The sequence below is a fragment of the Helianthus annuus genome, chromosome 4 (assembly GCF_002127325.2).
Source record: "Helianthus annuus cultivar XRQ/B chromosome 4, HanXRQr2.0-SUNRISE, whole genome shotgun sequence".
In the NCBI taxonomy this organism is placed as follows: domain Eukaryota; kingdom Viridiplantae; phylum Streptophyta; class Magnoliopsida; order Asterales; family Asteraceae; genus Helianthus; species Helianthus annuus.
The window spans coordinates 194,138,263-194,156,615 of record NC_035436.2 but is presented as its reverse complement, the minus strand read 5'-3'; the positions used below and the strand labels follow the sequence as shown (position 1 = coordinate 194,156,615).

Below are 18,353 nucleotides of genomic sequence, written 5' to 3'. Positions count from 1 at the left end.
CGTATGTTACACCCAAAATTCGATAAAAAGGGGTCAAGTATACTCACAGTGCGTATTTGGTTGGATTGACGGGATAATGCCTGAGAATGCCCTGATTTCAGACCGATTACATGAGTATTGGATAGCGCGTTAAATGATAACGGAAAACACGAAAACGAATGATAATTAGATCAAAGGCTGGCCCGTTCGATGGGTTGTCCGATCGGATAGGCGTAACGAGTATAACGAGTAGTAACAACGCACGAAAGTGCGGGTTGTTACACTCTCTCTCTCAACCCTTTCTTCCCCAACCAAACCCACCACCACCTGCCACCACACCACCACCGCTACGTCATCGGCGTCGTCGTTGTAGACTATTGTCGCTAGGGATGAGCAATTGGTATAAAATACCGTCCCGATCCCGATCCCATCCCGATCCTGAATTTTTTCGGTACCCGAAACGGTATCCACTTTTTGGCATTTTCGGTGTCGGTATCGGTAAAATACCGAATTTTACCCTCAAAATAACGATACCGTACCGTACCGACATATTTCGGTATCGGTATCGGTACCAAGTTTACGCAAAATTCGGGATCGTTATTTTTCGGGATCAGGATAGTATCGGGACGGTATCGGTATTTGCTCATCCCTAGTTGTCGCCACCACATCATAACCGGAACTCCGATGCACTGCTGCAGTTTTCATCCGCGACACGGTCGTCCAGTCGTTCAACGGCACTTTAAGCTCACCGGGTAACTTCTCTTGTAACTTTTTTTCTTTTACTTTGCGCAGAGAATGATTGGGTCGGTGTGGAGGAGTGCGGGAGTGATGGTGACTGTATGGATGGGGATAATGGCAGATTTAGATGTAGGGGAGTGGTTGCGTGGTGTGGTGGTGGTTGTGGGGTTGTTTAAGTGGGTGAGATGGTGGAGGAGACGGTGGAGGTAGAGGCTGTCGAGGAGGAAGTTGTCGTCGGAAGTTGTGGCGGTGGGATTCGACGGTGGATCGAGATTGTTACAGTTACTCAGTGTGGTTGAACGTTTGTTCGTTCGATTTGTTATTTAATTGTTAGTTACTCGATGTGTTTGTTCCATTTTATTTAATTTGTGCATAAAATTAAAGCGATTGAACGGAGATAACAGTTTGTTACTCAGTGTTTTATTGTTTAATTTGTGTGTAAAATGAAGCGATTGGACGTAGGTAAACAGTTAGTTACTCGATGTGTTTGTTCGTTCAATTGATAGTTGAATTTGTGCGTAAACTGCAACGATTGAACGGAGCGCTTGTTCGCGGAATTGATAGTATAATTTGTGCGTAAAATGTAGCTATTGAACGGAAGGGTAACCGTGAGTTACTTAGTGTGTTTGTTCGTTCAATTGAGTGATTAATTTGTGCGTAAATGAAACAATTGAACGCCAGTGTGTGTGTTTTTTCGTTCAACTGATTGTTTGATTTGTGTGTAAGAATGAAGCGATTGAACAGATCGGTAGTGCACAGGTGTAGGTTGTGAGTGGTAGGATGGTGTGGTGGTGGTGGTGGTGGTGGTGGTGGCAGTGGGAGTGCAGTGGGAGTGGGGGTTGTTTTGGATGGTAGGTTTAGAGAGAGAAAGGAGTGTTTATGTATTAAATCTGATTTGTTTGAATTGAGTGTTTATGTTTTAAATCTGATTTGTTTTAATTGTTTAAATTTATTTTAGATAAATAAATGAGTAAAATTACCATCTACCCTCATGTGCAAGGCACATGCCATACTCAACTGAAAATTTTAACCTTGTTAGGGTCAAAGGACGTATAGTGTAATGGTTTTCCAAATAAAGGATTTTGACTGTAATTATTGAAGTTAAAGGTTATGCATTGCAATTCAATACAAACATAAGGACAAAAAATGTAATTTACCCTTTAAAGTTTGATAAAAGAAATATTATCCTTATCTAAATTATATTTAGTCAAATTATTGTTTATTAGGAAAAAAATAAAAAATAATATAGGAAGGCACCAGACACGTGTCAAGAAAAGATTTCTATTTATTAGTATCGAAAGATATAGAGAGTAAAGATCCTGTATAAAGTACCTTATCGTACAAAACATACGAATGACATAGAAAAGTTAAAAAAAAAACGCGATGGCATTTTCGTAATTATTTTAATCGTAATTAACCTACAAGATCATTTGTAGATAAATTATGATACTCTACAAAATTACCCTATAAAATCAAAATTACCCTACAATATTATTTTACAAAATTACCCTACAAGATCATTTGTAGAGTAATTTTGATAATTAACCTACGAGTAAAATAATTACGAAAATGACATCGTGTTTTTTTTTTTTTTACTTTTCCAGTTCATTTGTACGTTTTGTACGATATGATACATTGTATTTAATCTTTTGTCTCTATATATATATAAGCTACGGTAACGTTAACTTCACATGTTGTTGACTCACAATCCAATCATTAATTGCCATGTTTCTTTTGACCTCTTTATATTCTGAGATTTCACTGTTACGCTTCTATCAAACCCAATATCATATTTTCTTTTAAAATCAATAAAACAAATATTACAAACCTAATATGGTTTGAATCAGCTAAAAATTAAAAGGGTTATTGGATTTTATCACTCTAAACTATTGTGTATTGGCCGTTGCCACTCTAAATTATAACTTTGATTCCCATCACTCTCAACTTAACATTTTGTGTGTTGTGTCACTATAGTTGAGTGGTTTTTGGCTCCCTTTTTGTCTTTTATGAGAAGATTCACTTGCAGTCATTAGTAATTCACAAAGTGTTAGCCTAATATCACCAATAACACAAGTCAAATACTAAGAAATGTTTACGTGCGGAGTGACACAACACACAAAGTGTTAAGTTGGGAGTAGTGGGAGTCAAAGTGATAGTTGGGAGTGACAGTGGCCAATACCTAATAGTTGGGGGTGATAAAATCCAATAACCCAAATTAAAATTATGGTGAAAACCACAGGAAATATTGGACAAACCTAATATGGTTTGAACCAGCTAAAAATTAAAATTATGGTGAAAACCACAAGAAATATTGGACTTTAATTTATGGTGCATGTCCTATATTTTTTTACTTTTAGTAACTATGTGACTTTAATTTATGGTGCATGTCCTATATTTTTTTACTTTTAGTAACTATGTACTTATCCTGGTATGTGTCAATCAAAACATTTTTTTACTTGTGAAGTTGCACATCCATTCTTTGAAACGGATTTAAAAGACATGAGATTGAAAGGTAATACCCTAACAACAACTCATGTAAAGAAGACGGTTAAGCATGTTGCAATGGCATATAATCAGGCGAAACACGAGGAAACGTATATAGTTATATACCCAACGCATATGTTGCAGATATCATGGGTATGGCGGTAATTTCTTTCTGAAGTGACTATAGACTATATTATATAAGTCCCAAAAAATGACTATATCTTGAATTTCTTCTATTTTAGGCCATGCTAAAATAGTAAAACCTGTTTATTTTAATTTATCATCTAACTCCCAATGTTGTATTTGTTATACCACATGTAATCAATTCAATACCATTTATTCTAGTGTCAGGTCCAGACTGATATGTTTCCACCCTAGCCTAACCTAACCATGAACCATAAGTGGTCCTTAATTCATTTTCAACCAAATTGATGGCTCATTCCGTCCGGTGATCTTTCTCCACTTGATGCATTAGTGGACATCAGACCTTGCAACTGCATAGCCTCAAAATGTCACTTCCCATGGACCCACTTTAAATACAGGCTTCACAATTCCTTATATAGAAAATAACAACTTAGCCGAAAAACAAAACAACGTTTTCACCACGTAATAATAATTCAAAAATGTTTTTTGTACATTACTGTTTTTGGCTCTAATGGACCATGATTTAAAATTTATCTTGTGATGTGTCAATCTTATCAGTACACTTGTCTCCAATAGTACCGAAGGGGCATACTCTAGTAGTAACCGAATGACTATAGGTCATTGATTGAAATCTTGCTTGTTGAAACATTTCATGAGCGACCCATGGGTTTTTACCACAGTAGGCTTTTGAGCAGTGGGTTTCTCCTGGAATTGGAGAAGGGTCGGATCACCAACGTTGTCGGCGATCACGATCTTGTGTGTGTACCCAGGTGACCAGGTTTTGATGGACGTTTAAAAAAATCGTCTCCAATCGTATAGCTTGACATGAATTATAACTATAATTGTGTAGCGACCTAACATCACTTTATATTGTATCGAAATGTTATACATTTTCGTTGATAAGAAAGATTAATATAATTGTACTAGAAATTAAGGACCAACGAAGCAATTTTCATGTCCTAGATAGATACAAGCAGTCAATGTATTGTAGCAACATGGAAAAACAAATAAACAAGAAGAATGTACTTCACTTGCCACAATTGAAACCGCCACAGACCGAGAGAACTATAATGAGAATCAAGGCGATAATAATTCCAAGAACAATAAGTTTTATCTTCATATTCTGCAGCCACATTTTTCTCCTCATTTGTGTACCTTGTGTCCTAAAATCTTGTGCCTACAACAAACCCATCATATATAAATAATTATTTAACCTGTAAACAACACAACTTTTTTAAATTAACAATTTAAATCTTATAGACAACATTTAAACAGTTGCCACATCGGCCAAAATTCTCAATCTGAAAAATTCTTTTTTACTCTTTAGGATGTGCAGGTATTCTAAAATTCTAAAATAATAGAAGGAATAAAGGAATTTTGTATATCAATGCCTATTCAATAATAGAAGGAATATAGGAATTTTGTATATCATATCAATGCTACCAATATTTCATAATGATTACTAGTAGTCTAGTAGATACAAAAGGTCGTTTTGGATTGGAACCCTATGAAAATGACAAAAATTGTCAGTTTTTTAGAGGAATTATTTATACTTTTTCCAAAGACAAATAAAAACACACCATCAATTGTGTGGTACAAGACTTTAAATAATAGGATCAAAAATTTCTATTTTATAACACATACTTAGATTATTCCAAAGGCGTACAAATACAGAAGTTAATATATTATATACGGCATAAAGCTCTGTCAAAGTAAATATAATTAGACTTAATTCTCAGCATTACACTAATCTGTACACATTAAACAAGTCTTTAACATGACTTGTTGATATGCATATAACTATTTGAATAAACTATACAACAAACAGGATAGTAATCAAGTAGTTTATAAATTCTAACAATACATTATTGAATTATGTAAGAACATATGAAGTTAGTGAAGCAAGTATATAAAGTTCCAAGAAATTATATAAAGACGCTTTTAAACATACAAAAAAAATAAAAATATATCGTATTGAAGTGTAGATAGATGGATCATCCAAGATTTTTCATATTATTTAAAAAACCATTTTAGCTCAAAAATAATAATAAGATGGAAAGGCGTCAAACAGAGCCTTTTCGGACCATAGTCACTTTAATTAATACTAATTTTTACGTGTAGCATTCGAAAACAAACTTTTTAAACTTACAGCTACTATCCCAATAAGGACTAAAATTTACTGACCTGAGAGCGTAGATTCTCAGTTTTATCCACAAGAAGTTCTATTTTCTCGCCACGATCCAGGACCTATATATATTCAAACAAGTAAATTACCAAAAAAGATCCAGCATTCGCACTTGTAATCTTTCATGTCCCATAAATTACTTGAAAAGGATAATATGTGCTAACTTAACCCACACACCAAAAAAACGATTACCTTTTCAATGTTCTCCATCATCACACCTTTGACTTCCGAAACCTGGGCCTTGACCTTCGAAAGCTTGCTGATTTCTTCAGGATGGTCCACACAATACTGCATCTGCTCCTTCAGCTTGGGTCTGATAACAATGAGCTTAACCATAAATATGTAATTAAACAAGAAAGATTATACAAATATTGTAGTTTAAATGAAAAGCCAGATTACCCGAATTCTTTGTTCAGACTATTGGCAACAGCTGTATCAGCTTTCCCGCCACTGTATTTTTTGTTAAAGTCATCTTTGATTCGCTCAAGAAAAGCCATTGGAACTTGTCTGCCAGCAGATTCAGCAGCCACAACACAGTATGCTTCATGATTTAAAAGCAAACAAATAAAAATGAAATGTATTTAACATTTATAAAACTGTCATTGGTTCATTTATTATGTTATTATTCTCATAACACTTGTCTCCCTTATAACGATACATATAGCATAAGGTGGAAATATTCTTGGTTCACCATACCTTAATTCCCGTTTCCTTTATTATTACTAAATAAAGAAACCATGCAACACAGCAGAATATTTTCCAGTCTTCTAAACTAAGGTAAATAATCTTTCATAAGATTACTACAAGTTTACAATTTTGCATTTTTTTACCATTTACCATATCAGTAGAACTTACATTTCAAGATATGCACATAATTTTGTGTATCTTAAGCTTTAAAAAAAGCGTGTGGCGAGCTGATGTACTGTGACCCCAAAAGTCGATGCAGAGAAGCGCGCACATCACGTATGCAAGACGTTCATTTAAAAAAAAAAAAACACTAAAAACATATAAAATTGTATATTATTTTAACTTGTTAACTTTGAAACACTAAAATATAGAATATTCTCATCCTCTCTAGTTAGATTTGTTCAATAGATGGTCTACATTGTTCACATACTCAAACCCGTTCAATCAGATTTAAAATGTCATCGCAATCAATGATCTCGTTCGTTCAAATACTAGTCAACCACATACGGTGCCGCATCACGCATAAACTCACATCAAACCGCATCATACGATGCGCACGCATGAAATCGCATCACTCGGTGTAATCTCATCACCGCATCACGTGATGCAGGCATTATGCGCTCCAGATGCGCGCATTCTAAAGCCAAGATCTTAAGTTAAGTAACATATAGCAAGGGCCATTTAGTAATTTAGTATAAAACTGTAAGTTCCTTTCAATATATAAACCGTAAATAATAAAACCCTAAAATCACATCAAGAACAGAATCTATAACGTACATTAAAAAGAAATAAGTTGAGAAATGCTTACTGAAGCCATCTTCAACAAGATAATTAAAAGTGTGTCCGTCACAGTTGTATGTGAACTTATTGTTGGTTGCAGGAAGCTTCTGGAGGCACTGGGAAGCAATAGAGGTGAAATTGCCGGTGAACTCTGTGTATTCGGCGAGAATGACGGTGCCTCTGGAGACAAAACTGTAGATCAAAGACTGTTGCCCCATTGATTGATCTACAAAAGTTAAACCCTAGAAGAAGAAGAAGAGGAAGAAGAAGAAGAAGAAGAGGTTGGAGAAATGAAAGAATTTGTGAATCTTGATCTGGTTTTGAAAGGGTAAAGTGTAAAGCGGATTTTGGGTTTTTGAAATTGTAGGCTTACGCTTTACACAACGGATTGAATGCGGAGGATATGAATTTATCAATATCTAGTGGGACCCCCGAGTTTTGTTCCTGAGATTCGATTGGTTTCGGTTTGGTTCTTTTGTTTTAATTAGGGGTGAGCAAGTTTAGGTCTGGAACGAAAATAACCGAAAATATACTCAACCCGATCCGAACCCAAGTACCTAGGTATTTAGATCGGTTCCAATTTTTAATATAAAATCGGGTCGGGTCGGTTCTCGGTTTTTTTCATGGTGAAACCCGACTTTGACCTATGGACCGGAACCGACCCTATATTTAAGGTAGTGAATCGGTTCTGTATTTTATATTTGATCGGTTCTCGGGTCGGGTCGGGTAGGGTCGGGTTTTTCCTTTTGCTTACCCCTAATTCAATTGATGGATTGATGATGTAAGTCCCAAGAATGGATTAAACAATGATATCATAACTAGTTTGATTGGTTGCAGAATCACACAATCAAACTGATTCAATAACAATCACAAGAAAATAGATGAAACAAAATGATTATAACCAAAAGCTTAACTTGCGTACAATTGAATTGTTGGATACAAATTACAGCAGAAACTTTTAGAGTCAACAACCTAAACCTGAATAACTAAACAAGTATTTACAAGGGAGGTTTAGCCCACAACTCCCCCTAAACCTAAGCCCATATCGCCCCCACCCCTAGCCCACATTACAAGCCCAAAACAACTAATCAACCTCTAGCCCACAATACTAATTATAGGGCCCAACAATTCTCGACTTCCCTTTCAAGCTTCGATAAGAATGCCCATCCTCTTCCACGCTGATTAGGATCAGAATCATGATAAGGAGCTCGCAGCAGATTCTTTAGATCAATCTTTGTCCACGATTCAAACTGAGATTCCTTGGAGTAATACTCTCTGTGTCCACCATCCCTAATCACCAACCACATCTTCTTGTCGTGATCATACCTCCAGCTTGTAATTCCAGACTTATTTCCAACTTTGTCATAGTGACTCTTTCCCAATTCCATAACATATCGATCAGATGTCTTCGTTGGATCTTTTGCCTGAAAGTTTTCATCTACATGATTCACATCTTGATTTTTCATTATAAGCATCTGTTTGTTGCTCTGCTTCTTTTGTGGCAACTTGCTCTTCTTCTGTGTTGTTTCAAGATATCCATTCAAAGTAGCTTCTCGTTCTTCAGATGTTCTCTCTCTTTGTTCAACACTCATTGGATCATCATCTTTATCAGCAAATTCACGTCCAGACTTCTTCTCAAACTTCGCTTTCAAATCAATTACCATTGACATTAACATTTTCACATCACTCTGTAACTCTTCAATAGTTTGATCTTTATTGGTCACCTGAACTTGCAACGATGCGATCTGGGCATCTTTCAGAATTGAATCTTGTTCTAACACGATCACTCTATTTTGTAACTTCACCGCATCCACATCTGTATCTTCATCACTGTCAGAATCCTCAATGACCTTCCTTTTCTCAGCAGCTCGTAATAAATGTTCTTCGTGTTCAGACATACCACCATTCGAGCTACCACCAACAACAAACCGAACACCACTCGAACTTTCTCGTTCAAGTCTGGTAGTTGTCTCTGGAAATGACTTTTCAAAGAAATCTGGTACCACATTTTCTTGAGCTGTTGTAGTTGCAATTTCAGGCTCGGTTTTAACGGTAGGGCTCACTTGCTCAGCAACACTTGGTTCAGGTTCAACTCTTTGTCTCTTGCGCGATACTAAATCACTATCTTCAATAGTATCATCTTGAACTTGCTCTTCCAATGTATGATCAGCCACGGAAGGAGGATTCTCAAGGCTTCTCGTGATAGACTCGATTAAAACAACAAGATTTTCTGAATTCATGACAGGTAGTTCTCTAACAGGTACTTCAGCTTGCTCAGACTCTATCAGGTCCACGTCACTCTCGATTCCTTCGTCATCAGTCACTAAATTCTCTGTCTCAATATCAGGTTTAACTGCAACTGTGGCATTTAGTGGTTTCGGAGCTGACACCTGACCTACAACCGGTCCAAACTTTCCATGTTTCTTCAGTGGATACTTCCCTAAAAATTGATGCCTCTTCGCAGAATCTCGGTTTCTCTTCATTGAATCAAAACAATTCGGACCCATCGACTTCAGGTTCAATACATTTGCACTCTTAACCAGTTCTGGATACTTCTCATCGAGAATCATCTGAATGAAACGAGGATAGAGCATAAAAATCTTCTTCTTTGGGTTCTCCAACATACTTTTCATGTTATCAAAAACGAACGCAGAAAAGTTGTAATCCCAGTTGTTCACAAGCGCTACCATAGCAGATGCCTGAATCTGGTTTAACTGATCCAATCCACCCTTGTTTTCTGATAAGCAAAATAACAGCACGTGCACCAGCAACCTCCAGTATGGTGGAAATAACTTCTTCAAAACAGTAGGATAGTCGCCTTCATAACTCATTTTTCTCAACGCCTTCATTACTTTAACCATACCGAATGTTGTTGGATGATGAGGTTGATCGTCAAATTTCAAAACTTCACGAACCACCGCTTCCGAGATCACAATATCCTTTCCTTGAATTTTTGCATCTATGGATCCTGATCCTTCTGCTCCGCTTCGGTTTACCTTGGCAGTTAACCAAAAATCCTTGATCATATCGATGCAGATTACGGGATTTGCCTTTAACGCATGTGTAATACGACATGAATTTAACCCGACAATCAATGAGTTAAACTCTTCATAATGTTCTGCTGGTGGATCCGAAAGATACCCCACTAGATTGTGAAACGCCTCAATATCCAGCTTGCGTTGATCAGCCATTTTCTGCATAAAAACTAACCAAGCTAGATTAATATCAGAATTCAGTTGACTAGTCAACAAGTCAACATTGGTAAAATAAGTTATATAAAGACGCTTTAATACATTATCATATGAAGAAAAAAAAAAGTCGTATTGAAGTGTAAATGGACGGATCCAAGATTTCTCATATTATTTTAAAAGCCCATTTTAGCTCAAAAATAATAATAACATGGAAAGGCGTCAAAAAGAGCCTTTTCGGACCATAGTCACTTTAATTAATACTAATTTTTACGTGTAGCATTCGAAAGCAAACTTGTTAAACTTACAGCTACTATCCTAACAAGGACTAAAATTTACTGACCGGAGAGCGAAGATTCTCGGTTTTATCCACAAGAAGTTCTATTTTCTCGCCACGATCCAGAACCTATATATATTCAAACAGTTAAATTACCAAAAAAGATCCAGCATACGCAGTTACGCACTTGTAATCTTTCATGTCACATACACTACTTGAAGAAGAATATATGTGATCATTCAACCTATACATACACACCAAAAAAAAGGATTACCTTTTCAATGTTCTCCATCATCACACCTTTGACTTCCGAAACCTGGGCTTTGACCTTCGAAAGCTTGCTGATTTCTTCAGGATGGTCCACATAATACTGCATCTGCTCCTTCAGCTTGGGTCTGATAACAATGAGCTTAACCATAAATATGTAATTAAACAAGAAATATTATACAAATATTGTAGTTTAAATGAAAAGCCAGATTACCCGAAGTCTTTGTTCAGACTATTGGCAACAGCTGTATCAGCTTTCCCGCCACTGTATTTTTTGTTAAAGTCATCCTTTATTCGCTCAAGAAAAGCCATTGGAACTTGTCTACCAGCAGATTCAGCAGCCACAACGCAGTATGCTTCATGATTTAAAAGCAAACAAATAATTATAAAATGTATTAACATTTATCAAAATTATTGTTTGTTCGTTCTGTTATTATTGTCTTAAGATTCGTCTCCTTTATAATGACACATAGAGAATAAGATGGAATATTCTTGGTTCACCATACCTGAATTCACATCTCCTTTATAATTACTAAATGAAGAAATCGTGCAATACAGCACAGCATAATATGTTTCAAGTCTTCTATACTAAGGTGCATAATCTTCTATAAGATTACTACAAGTTTAGAATTTTGCCATTTGTACCATATCAGTAGGTCTTACATTTCAAGATATGTGTGTATCTTAAGCTTGGTTCTAAAAAGCGTGTGGCGATCTGATGTATTTTGATCCCAAAACATATAGCAAGGGACATTTAGTAGAATATATAGTAAGTTCCTTTTATCAAAATTCAACAATTACAATATTACAGCACGTATAGATAACTAGAAGTCTAATATATAGTAAGTTCAGGAAAGCTTACTGAAGGCATCTTCAACAAGATAATTAAAAGTGTGTCCGTCACAGTTGTATGCGAACTTATTGTTGGTTGTAGGAAGCTTCTGAAGGCACTGGGAAGCAATAGAGGTGAAATTGCCGGTGAAGTCTGTGTATTCGGCGAGAATGACGGTGCCTCTGGAGACAAAACTGTAGATCAAAGACTGTTGCCCCATTGATTAATCTACAAAAGTAAAACCCTAGGTTAGGTTGGAGAAATGAAAGAATCTGTGAATCTTGATCCGATTTTGAAAGGGTAAAGTGAAAAGGGGATTTTGGGTTTTCGAAATCGTAGGCTTGCGCTTTACACACCGGATTGAATGCGGAGGATATGAATTTTGGTCTGGTGACTGGTGGTGACTTCCTCTCGTGTGACGACAGTTCAAAACCCCTCCCCATCTCAAGGCAGTTTATTGGTCTGTTTTATTTTTGATTTTTAAAATTAGGAAGGTATTTGGGAGACTCATGCGTTTTCAAATGGGGGTCATGGTTGGAACATGATTTGTCATTGAGTGATACTATTTACACCCCCTTATTTACTAATTACACTCCCTATCAAAAACATCACATTCATCAATTATTTGCTTTTTGTTTTTAGTCTTTCTTGTCTTTTTGTTGTATTTTTTTATTATATTTTATTGTTTTTTTGGTCTTTTTGTTATTAGTAATGAATTATTATTATTATTATTAAAGCTTATTACTTAAGCCTTAAACTTTTTTTTTTTTTTTACCTTTTTACTTTTTTTATGCTAGACATCTTTTTATTTTTTTACCTTTTTAGGTAAAAAGGAGAGCATCCAATTGCCGGCATAAACAATGAGTTAGGCCGTTTTTTTAATGAAGTTAATCTTTCAAAAAAATTACAATTCCTAGATTTTCTTTTTAAATAAATATACTATCACTTTGTGATTCACCATTTATCACCAAGATCTCACATTAACTAAGGAAAGAAAATTCTAGAAAGCATATGGTAATTTTATAGTAGCATAATATAATAATGAAAATGATGGCAACGAAACTAATTAAAAGAAACAATCATGCGCATGTCATATTATTGGTGCAAGTAGTTTATTGTCTTTAGGTCATATTATTGGTGCATTTCCACCAAAACTAATTCAAAGAATTGCAAAGAGTTGCATAATTTTTGTAACTACTCAAGCTTATCGGTGCATTCACTTCAGTTACATAATTCTCATATTATCGGTGCATTCACTTCAGTTTCTTTAAGATATACTCGAGAAAGCTATTCAAAGAGCTGCATAAATTTACTTGTTCAAAGAGTGATCTACTTATGCTTCATCATAGCATTCAGAAAAGTTAAAGAGATGTCTGGATTTTCAACAGATCAAGTATAGTTTTTAATTCCCATGTTTCAAGTTTCAACTTAGTTATATAATCTAGCTAGGTTAAGGGTCTTGTTTTAGTTTAAATGAGTTTGTTTGGAAAATAATTATGCTGTATAGTTTAAATGCGCCATTTGGATAATATATATTTTGTAACTACTCAAGCTTGTTCACCTAATATTTTGTAACTAATATTAGTTCACTTTTAAGTGTTCAAGTCTCGTGAAGAGTTGATGGAATGGGTTAGAAACACCGGACGTAGTCTTGGTTACGCTATTGTGACTAAAAGTTCGAAAGCGAAAAATGGCTACGTGTCTAAAGTTGTACTTATGTGTGATCGTGGTGGTGTGTATAAATCAGTTAAAGATTCAAGTAGAGAGACCGGCACTAGAAAGATAAATTGCCCGTTTGAAATGGTAGGGAAATTTTCAAAAGAGAATGGTTTTTGGACATTAAAAGTAAAAGCTGGTGAACATAATCATCCACCCGGAGAATATATGGAGGGACACCCAATCTTCAAACGATTGACACCTAATGAACACCAATTGGTGGCAGAGTTGACGGGGAAGGATGTGTTCCCAAAAGATATTTTAGGAGTTATGAAGGAGCGCAACCTGCTACATTTGGGGGGTGTAATTAGTAAAAAGGGGGGGTGTAAATAGAATGAGCAAGATAATACTAACTAGATAAATAATAAACAAATAATAAATAACTAATAATTAAATAAAAGAATAAAAAAAGACAACAAAAAGACAAAAAAGACTAAAAACAAAAGCAAGTGATTGATGGATGTGATGTTTTTATAGAGGGGAGGGGTGTAATTAGTAAAAAGGGGGGGTGTAAATAGAATGAGCCTTTGTCATCTAGAAACATGAATGGAAGAGTATATCACCCCCTTGCTTGATCCACCATGGTTTGCATGGATCCATGGCAACCATGGTCCTCCTTTCTATTTTTCAACAAATTATTTCATTTTTCTTTAGACATGGATAAATTAAAATAAATAAGGGGCTAGTGGTTTGGGTCATGACCACACCCTTAGAGTAGTGATTTTGGATGGTAGATTAGAGTTGGGTTACATGGCACTGACGTGGAGGGTCATGGTGGTCATGACGGTCATGACCACACCCTATAGCCTAATGGAAGGTATTTGGGTCCTCAAAATCTCAAATGGTAAATGAAATAAGTGACGTTTATGTCTTTTATCGTTTACAGATACATATAGGGAGACAAACTAGAAAGCTTCGAGAAAGCCACATTAAAAATATTTTTTTTCATTTTTTATACGTTTGATCTTTTCCTAAATAAAAATAAGAGTAAATTACGTTTTTGGCCCCTGTGGTTATGTCAGTTTTACTATATTAGCCCAAAATAAGAATTTTTAACGTATCTGCCCCCATGGTCCCTATATCTAACCGTTTTGGCCCCTAATTCTAACCAAATCCCAACTCTAGTTAACTTTTTGGTCATATGGGTTGCACATGATGGGTAAAATTGTAATTTCCCCTCACCATTTACTTTTACTGATTATATACACCCACACATACATACAGAACACACACACACTCTCTCTCATCTTTCTCTCTGCTCTCTCTCTACTACCACCACCACCACACCACCACCCCCCCCCCCCCGCAAAACACAGCCCACCACCGTATCATCACCACCATCACCGTATCATCACCACCACCACCGTACCTACCACCACCTCCTCCACCGTATCATCACCACCACCACCGTACCTACCATCACCTCCTCCACCGTATCATCACCACCACCACCGTACCTACCACCACATACAGTCTCTCTCTCTCATAAACTATCCCCCTTCTCTCTGTCTCTCTCTCTCTTTTCTCTCTCTCATAAACACCCCTCTCTCTCACCATCGTCAACTCCATACCTCCGCCACCGACCCCCTGCCAAACACTACAACCTGTCTCTCCCTCATAAACTCTCCGCCATGAACCCCCAATCTTGGATTCACAATTTTATCAAGAGTACACACATGAACCCCCAATCTCGTTCTCGTTCGAAACCGATTTATAATCGGAGCCACGAGGAGAGAGGGAGCAGCGGGAAAGGGGGAGCGGTGGAAGCGGCGGTGGTCAGGTGGCGAGGTGGCAGCGGCGGTGGTCAGGTGGCGGTGGGAGGTTCTCACAGTGGAAAGGATATGGTTATTGTGTTTGATTTTGTTTCAGATCATTTATCCAGGTATAACACAAATAGGCCTGTGTATGTTTGATTTTGTTTGTGGGTTTGTTTGGATTTGATTTGATTCTTTCGTTAATTTGGATTTGATTTTGTTTGTGGGTTTGTTTTTTAATCTGGATGGATATGGTTATTAGGTTTTGATCAAACATTATTGGTGTGGCAGTTGTGGAGGTGGAGGTGATGGTCACCGACGGGGGACTGATGTGGTGTGGTCGGTGGCTGAAGTGTGGTGGTGGCTGAGGTGTGGCTGAAGTGGTGTTAGTCGGAGGTGTATTGTTGCAGGTTGTGTTTTGCGGTGGTAGGAGAGAGAGAGCAGAGAGAAAGATGAGAGAGAGTGTGTGTGTTCTCTATGTATGATAATTATTGTTTCTTTTATTTTTTATAAATCAGTAAAAGTAAAGGGGGAGGGGAAATTACAATTTTACCCATCATGTGCAACCCATGTGACTAAGAAGTTAACCAGAGTTGGGGTTTGGTTAGAATTAGGGGCCAAAATGGTTAGATATAGGGACCATGGGGGCAGATACGTTAAAAATTCTTATTTTGGGCTAATATAGTAAAACTGACATAACCACAGGGGCCAAAAACATAATTTACTCTAAAAATAAAACTATATGTAGGTTGCGTATATGTAGGTTGTAGCTATATATATGTATAGTTACTCGGATGAAAATGTTTTTACATTAATAAGGGGACCCGGGGTGGGGAGGTTTTACCCGTGATACTTTTCTTCAACGCGTGAAACAAACAAACAAACCACCGCCACCTAGCAAATTTGACGCGTGATAATTGGATCCCATGATAAAATTGACGGCGTGATGGAAGGAAAGATGTGAGGGGGTGTGAGGGTTTATTGTTGGGTGTTGTGAGTGATGGACATTTCCACTAAAAAGGTTGTGAGTGATGGAATAATGGTTGATGACATAGCAGAAGTTCATTGGATGTTGTGAGTGATAAATGGATGGTGAGTGATAACCACCCCTACCCCCTAACAAAGCAACTGATACACTTGTAGTTGATATGGTTAGACCATGGGGTATGGTGGGGCTTGGGTTGGTCATTGGTTAACACGTGGAATGGGGTGTCAGACATGGGTTAAACCCACATTCAACACGGTATGGTGGGGCGTGGGTTTGGTGGGCTTCGTGGGCTGACCCGCTGGGCTGACCCAATATTATTTAAAAAACAAATTTAATTTTTTTAATATTTTTAAATAAAGAAAATTACAACTTGCATCTCTAGCGGCATCTCTAGCTTCTTTGCTCCTTCGTATTTCGGCCCTTTGTTGTTGGAATACGTTGAATGTATCCAACTTGCATGAAATGTCATCCAACTGGTCGCTGTATATTCCCCTACGCGAGCCAGAACTCCCAGCTGAAGGCGATGCCGTATCAGATCTAGATTTTTGAGCACGCCTTCTTGAGGCATTTCTTCCATGCTCAGGCCGGTTTGGGCTTGGCGAATCATCCAAAAGGTTCTCAAACTCTTGATCTCGTGCATCAGATTGGGCTTGGGACGAGGCCCTTGACCTTTTGGAAGACGAGTTAGTTTCGCTACCAATGGGGATAGTCGCCCACTTTGGATGGAATTTACAAATCTCCCAACAATGCATGAAACGGAAGTCGGTCTTCATATTTGATTTGAATGCGACCACTGCATTTGTCAAAATGTCGGCTTCGGTTTCACCACTTTTAGGGTTTTGCTTTGCTTTATTTAAAAAAACCACTAAATTTTGTAAGTTGGGAGCTTATCTCGCTCCACTTTGAGGATAAGCTATCGTTTTCACGATAAGTCTCCCTACCCATTTCTTCATGGAATAGTCTACTAACCGATTCCCACAGGGCGGTTCGATGTTGCGAATTTCCTATTTTAATAAAAAAATATTAATATATTATAAACTTATATAAAAAATAATCATTCCATTAATATAAACAAAGGTTAAGAATACCTAAAGTTGAATGTTGAGATTGTTGACACCAAGCCCTCGCCAATTCAACTTCTTCAGCATAGACCCATTTTTGTTGTTTTCATTTGGCGGTTTCAACTACTTTATCCTCCTCGATTTTTTTCTTATGACTTCTATTTTTGATGGGTTTCGATGCGGAAGGACCATCATTGGGTGGTTGAGTTTCGGGAACGGATTCGTTTTGTGAAAGGTCGATGGAGGTTGGTGAAAGGTCGATGGACGATTGTGAAAACAGTGTAGGTAGTGAATCGTCGGTGTGTGGGAAGTTAGTAAATAAACGATTCCTGAGATACGATGCATAACCCGCCATGTCGGGCATAGGAGAGTGTATGAAAAATGGACGAGCTATTGGACGAGTGGTTGGTTGGCTAGGATTATTTTCTTGGAATCCATACGGGTTGTTCGGGTCATAAGGACGATTGTAAGGATGCATTTTTTCGTTTTGTAGAAGGAGAATTGAAGGAGAATTGAAGATGTATAGAAGATGTGGTTGAATGTGGTAAAAAATGAAAGAAAAATGTGAGTTTTATAGTGAAAAAATGGAAGAAAAAATTAATTTTTTTTTATTATAGTCGTTGGCCAACGGCTAGCCCAACGGCTCTTTTCTTTTGGCCATTCACAAACCGCCATGTCACCTTGCTCCCCCACCCCACACCCGGCTTGAAACCCAAGCCCCAAGGGCCACGCCCCAACCCAAGCCTACCCGGGGTGATGCCTTAGACGTTTTCCCGCCCCAACCCACGCCCCAACCCAAGCCCCATACCCCAAGGCCTTAGCTTGAGTGGTTAACTCTTGTTGCTTCAAATTATGAGTCAACTTACATATTGTTGATGTCGTCAGCTATTCCTATGTGATGCTGCATTCAATTGATAAATTGATAAGAAACTGGTTCAAAAAAACATACGGATGAGAGCAAATCAGGTATTGCAAAAAGGGTAGTTCAAAAAACTAGTGGTTCGTAGCTCGTTTGAAAAATCTCGGAAAAAACTCAGCTCAAAATTAACCCGGTTGTAAACCAGCTGGCTCGGCTCGGCTTGGTTCGGCTCGGTTTGTAAACGAGTCGAGCCCGAGCTAGGCCTGGCTCGGCTCGTAAGCTCGTGAGCCGGCTTGATAAGGTTTACCATATATATCAGTATAGTCATAATTTGTTTGGTTTGAGTATGATTTCAAGAAAATCAACCATGAGACTAGAGTAAAATTTTCAAAATTGATGGTGACGAAGGCTTGA

At 37.3% G+C, this 18,353-nt stretch overlaps 1 protein-coding gene across 7 annotated transcripts; it reads right to left on the bottom strand.

Moving 5' to 3' along the window:
- Nucleotides 1–4,209: 4,209 nt before the first annotated feature.
- LOC110937694 (vesicle-associated membrane protein 722) lies at nucleotides 4,210–12,021 on the bottom strand. Of its 7 annotated transcripts, none has more exons than XM_035988734.1 (6): nucleotides 11,592–11,860; nucleotides 10,944–11,085; nucleotides 10,737–10,857; nucleotides 10,529–10,591; nucleotides 9,005–10,191; nucleotides 7,878–8,941 (listed from the first exon to the last, which is right to left on the bottom strand). In XM_035988734.1, exons 1-6 carry the CDS (start codon nucleotides 11,779–11,781, stop codon nucleotides 8,110–8,112), a joined length of 2,535 nt encoding a protein of 844 aa, XP_035844627.1. In that variant the 5' UTR covers nucleotides 11,782–11,860; the 3' UTR covers nucleotides 7,878–8,109. The 7 variants fall into 7 exon arrangements, with proteins under 7 accessions (XP_022035838.1, XP_022035837.1, XP_035844627.1 ...); XM_022180144.2 differs by adding an exon at nucleotides 11,918–12,021 and having other exon boundaries at nucleotides 7,893–10,191; nucleotides 11,592–11,789; XM_022180146.2 differs by lacking the exons at nucleotides 7,878–8,941; nucleotides 9,005–10,191 and adding an exon at nucleotides 4,210–4,522 and having other exon boundaries at nucleotides 11,592–12,007.
- Nucleotides 12,022–18,353: the final 6,332 nt, after the last annotated feature.